This window comes from Hemicordylus capensis, chromosome 3 (genome assembly GCF_027244095.1).
Source record: "Hemicordylus capensis ecotype Gifberg chromosome 3, rHemCap1.1.pri, whole genome shotgun sequence".
Taxonomy (NCBI): Eukaryota; Metazoa; Chordata; class Lepidosauria; order Squamata; family Cordylidae; genus Hemicordylus; species Hemicordylus capensis.
In genome coordinates, this window is record NC_069659.1 from 245,217,084 (window position 1) to 245,225,529 (window position 8,446).

The 8,446-nt window shown below is 45.3% G+C and overlaps 1 protein-coding gene across 3 annotated transcripts in view; it reads right to left on the bottom strand.

The window, feature by feature from the left end:
* HTR7 (5-hydroxytryptamine receptor 7) overlaps nucleotides 1–8,028 on the bottom strand; it is a 103,700-nt gene extending 95,672 nt beyond the window's left edge. For all 3 annotated transcript variants that reach the window (XM_053312241.1, XM_053312242.1, XM_053312243.1), the window contains exon 1: nucleotides 7,403–8,028. In XM_053312241.1, the coding sequence (XP_053168216.1) occupies nucleotides 7,403–8,013 (611 nt within the window). In that variant the 5' untranslated portion in view covers nucleotides 8,014–8,028. The remainder of the gene's footprint in view (nucleotides 1–7,402) is intronic.
* Between the last annotated feature and the right edge of the window lie 418 nt (nucleotides 8,029–8,446).

Consider the following 8,446-nt stretch of genomic DNA (forward strand, 5'->3'; position numbering starts at 1 on the left):
TGTGTTTTAATCTCATGTTTAGTGTTGTAAGCCACCTAGAGAACAATTTATTATTCATTCATTCATTCATTCATTCATTCAGTGTCTATACCGCCCTTCCAAAAATGGCTCAGAGCAGTTTACACAGAGAAATAATAAATAAATAAGATGGATCCCTGTCCCCAAAGGGCTCACAATCTAAAAAGAAACATAAGACAAGACACCAGCAACAGTCACTGGAGGGTACTGTGCTGGGGGTGGATAGGGCCAGTTACTCTCCTCCTGCTAAATAAAAGAGAATCACCACGTTAAAAGGTGCCTCCTCGCCAAGTTAGCAGGGAATTGAATTTAATACTTCCAAGCACTGATAATTTCTTACTTCCAAGCACCTAACAAAGCATAACAACAAAATTATTATTATTATTATTATTATTATTATTATTATTATTAGCAGCACCTTGTAATTTGCCTGGAAATCTATTGGTAGCCAGTGTACTTATTATGTTGCCATTTACAGATGGCAACACAAATTCTTGTAACCTCCTTAATGCATGAAGATGGACACGTATTTTTGTACCCGAGTATTATCTCCACAAAGGGTATCACACATGCATCATACTTGCAGTTACAGATTAACGGAGAGACAAAGTATGCATTTGCCTACGGTGGCAAAATTTGAGGAGTGGCATATTCTGCCATCCTTCTCTGTCGGTGGTGGCTGCAGCAAGGGGGGGGTGAGAAAAAAGTCCCCCCTTTTGTCTTTTTTTTAAAAAAAACATTGCTGTGTGGTGGGGGTGAGGGGAAGTTCCTTTGGCCCTCTAAAGAATACCGTGGCTGGTGGCGGGATGGGGCATAGCAGTCGCTGCAGGGGGGGTGAGGAGGGGAGAGACTCCCCTTTTACCTTTGAAAATGCCGCTGCTAGAATTCTTTATGCTGCCTATTGGGAAAATCATATTTTACCAACGTTAGAGGAGTGGTATCTTATTTTTCTTCTTATTATTATTATTATTATTTTATTAGATTTCTATATCGCTCTTCCAAAAATGGCTCAGGGCGGTTTACACAGAGAAATAATTTTATTTATTTATTTATTTACATATTTTTATACTGCCCAAGACTTGTGTCTCTGGATGGTTTACAACAGATAAAAACAACATTAAAACATTAGTTAAAAACAAAACAAGAAATTTAAGACACAACAATTTTTAAAAAAAATCAAAACAATGCTCTAAAACAACATTAAAAACAATCAAAACAGTATCAGTTAAAAGCCTGGATGAACAGGTGTGTCTTTAAAGACTTTTAAAAAGCTGTCAGAGATGGAGAGGCTCTTATTTCACTAGGGAGCGCATTCCAAAGCCTCAGGGCAGCAATGGAGAAGGCCTGTCCCTGAGTAGCCACCAGATGGGCTGGTGGCAAATGCAGACAGACCTCTCCTGAAGATCTCAGTGGGCGGTGGAGTTCATAACGAAGAAGACGTTCTCTTAAATACCCAGGTCCCAAGCTGCTTAGGGCTTTATAGGTTACGACCAACACCTTGTATTTTGACCGGAAACGTATCGGCATCCAGTGCAACTCCTTCAATACAGGAGTAATATGGTCTCTCCTAGATGACCCAAAGACCAGCCTGGCTGACGCATTCTGAACCAGCTGTAGTTTCCGGACTACATACAAGGGCAGCCTCACATAGAGCGCATTATAGTAATCCAGTCTGGAGGTTACCAGAAGATGTACCACTGTTTAAGGTCATCTATCTCAAGAAACGGACGCAGCTGGCATATCAGCTGAAGCTGATAGAAGGCACCTCTGGCCACTGCCACAACCTGGGACACCAGAGAGAGACTCAGATCCAGAAGCACCCCCAGACTGCGTACCTGTTCCTTCTGGGGAAGTGTGACCCCCATCCAGAACAGGCAGATCAAAATCATCTCCAGAGTTTCAACCCCTCACAATAAGTACCTCCATCTTATCTGGATTCAGTCTCAGTTTGTTATCCCTCATCCAGCCCATTACCGACTCCAGGCAGGCATTTAGGGAGCTTGTGCAATCTCCCGATGATGCTGACATGGTGAAATAGATGTGGGTGTCATCAGCATACTGATAGCACCCTGCACCAAATCTCCTGATGATCTCTCCCAGCGGTTTCATGTAGATGTTAAACAACATCGGAGACAATATAGAGCCCTGAGGGACAGCATATAAAAGTTTAGATTTTGAAGAACAACAGTCTCCAAGGGACACTATCTGGAACCTGCCTGAGGGGTAGGAGCGGAACCACTGCAGAGCAGTACCTCTCACCCCCAACCCCCTCAGATGCTCCAGAAGGATACAATGGTTGATAGTATCGAAAGCCGCTGAGAGGTCCAAAAGGACCAACAGAGTCACACTTCCTCTGTCAATTCCCTGTTGGAGATCATCCATCAGGCCGACCAAAGGCAGTCTCCATCCCATAATAATGATAAATATATCAATAATAATAAATAAATAAAACAATTAAAAAAAAACTCTGGGACTGCACTTCAATGGCCAGGATTACTTCAGATATTAAAAAATAAATCAAAGGATCTATTCTATATTACTTGGGAACCTTTTATCTTGCAATGTGTCACAGGGTCGGATAACTCAACTGATTTGGATTTTCTCTGCTAATAAACCCATGAATTTGTATTTGAACTGAATTTGTATTTCTGAATATTAGCATGGTTTAATCATGATAATAATTCATTCAACTGGAGGTTTTACTTAGATATTTTTGAACGGGGGATCTAATTAAATGTGGTGGTTTAGATAGATGTTGATGTGACAGAGACTTCATTCCTGGATTGATGTATAAAATATGTATGAGATGTTATGTACTGCATTTTTTATTATTATTTTCTCTCTCTCTTTCTTTTTTGTATCTTTCTCTTTTTATACTCTTTTAATTAAAAAAAATTAAGAAAGAAAATGCTGCTGCACTGCCTGATGGGGGGACAGCGAGGTCCTTCCAGATCCCCTGCTCCTCCCAAGTGACTACACGGGTCTCTCTGCTGTGAAGCCCATTTTCGGCCTTCCTCCACCACCCTTCCTGCAGCCACCACCGCCAGCCACAGCATTCTTTAGAGGGCAAAAGGGAAGACTTTCCCCTTGTCCCTCCATCCCCACAGCCATTGCAGCCGCTGCTGCACAGCAGCAGCATTTTTTTTTTAAGGTAAAAGGGTAACAAAAGCCTTTGCCTATGGGCAGCAAAAAGCTTAATGGACACCCCTGTATCCATAATATTTTAAGATTGTGAGCCATTCGGGGACAGGTAGCAATTTTATCTATCTATCTAAACCACTTTGGGAACTTTTGTTGAAAAGCGGTATATAAATATTAGCTGTATTCGTATTTTTCCAAAAAGCCAAGCCAGTAGAGAAGGTGCTTAAATTCTTCTCTCATTAACATGGATGTGAAATCTACTACATTCAGTTCAGGTCAGCACTTTAGCACTGGCATCAGAGAGCAGAGATTCTTTACACGGCTGAGGTGAGCACATCCACTGATCTTTTTTGTAAAGCCCTTTGGTTGCTTTACACTCTTATTGTCTTCTTCACTGTCCAATTTTAAGATTGTAAGCACTTTAGGGACAGGGCCACATCTCTTTGGCTTAGGAAACCATAAAGTAACACACAGTATACATGGATCATTATTAACATAATAATAATAGCCAATGGCAGCTAATCCTCACAGCACAGCTTCCCAGTCCACTCCAATCAGTGAGGTGTATACTTGATCTCATGCTTGTAGTGCTAGATTGGGCCTAGTACTTAGTGTAAGAGAAGAATACCTGGGAAATTTGATTGTATCTTTAGAAAAAGCCCAGTAGGGGCATGAAAAAAGATATAGCAGTTTTTTCGACAAGACACTCAGCCATTATAGGATCCTAAATAATAATGGGAATAAATGTTTAAAATACTTTTCCTTTCAGATATTTCTCACAATGACTGCACAGGCATATATACATATATATATATATACACACACACACACATATATATATATACACACACACACACACACACACACACACACACATAAAAATTATTTACATTTTTATATCCCGCTCTTTCTCCAAGGAGCCCAGAGCGGTGTACTACATACTTAGGTTTCTCCTCACAACAGCCCTGTGAAGTAGGTTAGGCTGAGAGAGATGTGACTGGCCCAGAGTCACCCAGCTAGTTTGGCTGAATGGGGATTTGAACTCGGGTCTCCCCGGTCCTAGTCCAGCACTCTAACCACTACATCACACTGGCTATATAAATAATCAATTTATTATTATTATTATTATTATTATTCTTTGTGTCCCCCTGTGCAAAAGTTATTTGTGGGCAAGATTGTGCCAAACAACACCAATACTTGTGCACTTGATATACTTGTGTACATCAAGATAAAGCAGTTCACATGCTTTATCTGATACACTTCTTACAAGAACCCTGTAAGATAAAGAAGTATTATCATCCCCATAGTGCAAATGGGGAGATGGGACTGAGAGGAACATAGGAAACTGCCATATACTGAGTCAGACCATTGGTCTATCTAGCTCAGTATTGTCTTCACAGACTGGCAGCGACTTCTCCAAAGTTGCAGGCAGGAATCTCTCTCAGCCCTATCTTGGCAACGTACTGTATGCTTCGGTAGTTTGTTAGTTCAATAAAAAAATCTTGTCCTATAAAAAAAATCTTGTCCTATCTTGGAGAAGCCAGGGAGGGAACTTGTGCTCTTCCCAGAGCGGCTTCATCCCCTGAGGGGAATATCTTGCAGTGCTCACACATCAAGTCTCCCATTCATATGCAACCAGGGCAGACCCTGCTTAGCTATGGGGACAAATCATGCTTGCTACCACAAGACCAGCTCTCCTCTCCTAGGAGAGGGAGTGGCTTACCTAAGGCCACCTAGTAAATTCATGGCAGATGTAAAATTCAAACTGGGAAAGTCCTGATTCACAACTCAGTCCCTTAACCACTGCTCTACACTACACCAGGACTCAAAGACACCAACCCAAGGCTGGCCTGCTGCCACACTACTGGAGTAGCTACCCCTTCAATATGGGTGATATTTTGCTTCTATACAAGTAGAAGTTTCTAAGGAAGAACAGTTACAATAAAACACACAGGCTGCAATCCTATGCAGAGCTATGTATGCGTAAATCCACTGATTTCAAAGACACACCTAGCTCTGTCCAGAATTGGTACGACAGTCACACCCACACAGAAATAATGACCCTGTCTCATGCTGGTCCCTGACCGAAATAAAGAGATTATTAATGACCCTGTCTAGCACACCATTATACAGAGAACTTGTTTACTTTGCATATCTTTACAGTGAAAAAATGGAATTTGTTGGGCTTATGTTAGCAGAAATTTGTGTTCTTTTCTGTACATCAACGATCCCTTTTTTAAACCTGATTTAAATAAACAAAGCAAAAGAGACCCCTGCTGGAATGGTTGCAGAGCCTGTTTCTCAACACCAACAAAATAATTTACTACTCCATTTAAACTTTAGCTCTATCATGTATGCATCAGTTAGTTTCACTCTAGGTTCCTAACTTCCTATTCTTTTGAGCATCTCAATGCCTTGTAATTAATTCTAATGCCTCAGTGCAGGCATCTCGAAATGGAAAATGAAGACATAAACTTGACTTCACGCACAGGAGGCATTTCAAACCAAAGTCACGCACCCACACGAGCCACACTGCTTGGAATGGCGTGGCCATCTGGATTCTGGAGGCCGGCAAAATGAAGCACAGACCCCAGAGATTCCACAATACACCGTGTGAGGAGCTCAGCTGCATTGGGGCATTTTCCCCACTGCCAGGCACTCTAGCTGCCCAGCTCTGTGGCTGCTCAGGCTGAAAGCAGCATGAGCAGCCCTACAACTGGGGACTGGGGTGGAACGGTATGCTTTGCGCCCTTCTACCTCAGTAAAAGGCTGGGTAACAAATGCGGGCTCCCTGGTGGGGCAGCACCAGGATCGGAAGCGATCCCGGTGCTCCGCATGAGCAGCCCAAGCAGGGTAGGGCTGTACAAACCCGGATAGAGATGCTCTTGTGAACAGCCTCATTGTCTGACATCCTGCCTAAATTTACTAGCGGAAGTCCTACTGAAATGTCATAGTCATTTGGAATAACTCCTGAGTAGTAAAGGTAAAGTGTGCCTGCAAGTCGATTTTTACTCCTGGCGCCCACAGAGCCCTGAAGTTTTCTTTTGCTAGAACACAGGAGGTGTTTACCACTGCCTCCTCCCGCACAGTATGAGATGATGGCCTTTCAGCATCTTCCTATATCGCTGCTGCCCAATATAACCGGCAACCTTCTGCTTGTTAGTCAAGCATTTCCCCGCTGCACCATTAGGTGCCAGGATGTGAGCCACTCTCTATATAATGGTCACATGAAGATCTTTAGATACAAGATTTCCTGCTTCTGGAAATGGACTAGTCTTCTGTTTTCTAATTCCTAGTTGAAAGACAGATAACACTCTACATCGTTTGATTCTAGACTAGAATCACCTCTCCATGCAGGTAAACAGGCCCTTAAAGAGCAGATAAAGCCCACCCTTTAACTACAGGGAAAGGGTAAGACAGACAGCTATCCTACACACACTTACAGAGGGAGTAAATCCCACCAAACACAGTGGGACTTGCTTCTGAGTAAGCAAATATGATTGCTGCACATCTCAAACCATTTTAAACAGATTTCTGTCACATACTCGTCTATTCATAGTATCCCATAATCACTAGGAAAGGCTAGAATCACCACTCTATGCAATAAAAACATGGGAGATGGGTGGGAAATCTACTCTCTTAGGGCTTAAAACCATCCTGGTTTTAAAACCATTAAAACCATTATATTATAAAATATAATGACTGAAGATCATGAAACAAGGTAACTAATTCACCCTCGAAACATTACATATAGTCAAGTCAAGTTTTATTTACGGTCCTAGACCAAACAAACATATATTTGTTGGCAAGTAAGTTCCACTGTGATCAATGAGGAAATGCTCTACTAAGTGCAGTCTATCTGATCCTAAATATTTGCACCCCTCGGATCATGAACCTACACCGAATCATGAAGTACTCGTTTCCCTGTTGGTCTCTCCAGCCAAGTTTTCTGACCTCTCATAAATGTTTTCTCTAGGCAAAAGCGGAGTGCCAGGGCTGAATTTCAATACAATCATGGGAATAGCACTCATCGGAAAGTAAAGCGTTTGAAGTGGCGTGGTTTTGATACAAAAGAAAGCTTATCCAGGAATTCACGGACGGAGGTCAACGTCTGATGCCACACATGTGAACACAACCGCCCGCCAATTCGCACACCACCACCCCAGCTTCGGCCTGCCCTGCAGCCCCGTAATTAATCAACGTGAAGGCTCCTTGCGCTGTGAAGTTTGGCATTCGCACTTACCTGTCGATACTTATCACGCAGAGGGTCATAATAGAGGCGGTGCAGCACATCACGTCCATGGCGATGAAGACATTGCAGAAGACGCTGCCGAAGATCCACTCGCCGCCGATGAGGTCGGTGACGCTGACAAAGGGCATGACGGCCACAGCCACCGACAGGTCGGCCAGGGCCAGCGAGACGATGAGATAGTTGGAGGGCTGCCGGAGCTTCTTGACGAAGCAGACGGAGATCACCACCAGGCAGTTGCCGGCGATGGTCAGCAAGGTGATGAGCGACAGCATGGCCCCGATCACCACTTTATCGACGTTGCCGTAGCTGAGGATCTGCTCCCCGCACTGCGTGTCGTTGCTGCCGTTGCCCGCCGCGCCGAAGCCGGGGTTGAGGGTGCTGGGGCTGCTGCTGCTGCTCCCGCCGCCTCCGGGGCTGGCGGTGACCCCTTGCAAGAGCTTCCCGCCTATCCCTAAGCGGGGCGTATTCAAAGAGCTGGAAATCATCCTAACGCCGGCACCGCTGCCCAGCTGCCGGGGATTCTCCGGCGCGAAGGAGGAGGAGCGCAGGGGGCTGGCGAGGAGGGGGCTGCTGCTGCTGGTGCCGTTGAAGTCGAGGACCATATTGAGGAGGGCTGCCCAGGAAGCCAGCTGCCAGCCTCCCGCATGCCCGCCTCTCCACGCAGCGGTGGCGGTTCGCTGCGCTCCGGCGGCCACCGGCTCCTCTTGCCCAAGCAGGCAGCAGCTGCTGCTGCTGCCGCCTCTGCTGCGGCAGCCACGAGCCCCTGAGTCTGGATCCTGCAATTACCGGGCAGATTCCCCGGGATCAAGGACTCTCGCATAGTCCGCGTAGCTTTCTCTGGCTGCGAGCGGCCGAGGTGAAGAGCGCGGGCTGCGCTCTGCGAGGAGATCCGCCTCCGCAGGGGGCAGTGTGAGCCCGGAGTCAGCCCAGCCCATTTGTCCGGCCGCCCCCTAGCCACGCCGTCCCGAGGATCCTGCTGCGCTAGCGCCCCCGCCCCATCACCGCGCCGCCGGACTCCAGAAGGTCCGCCGCAAG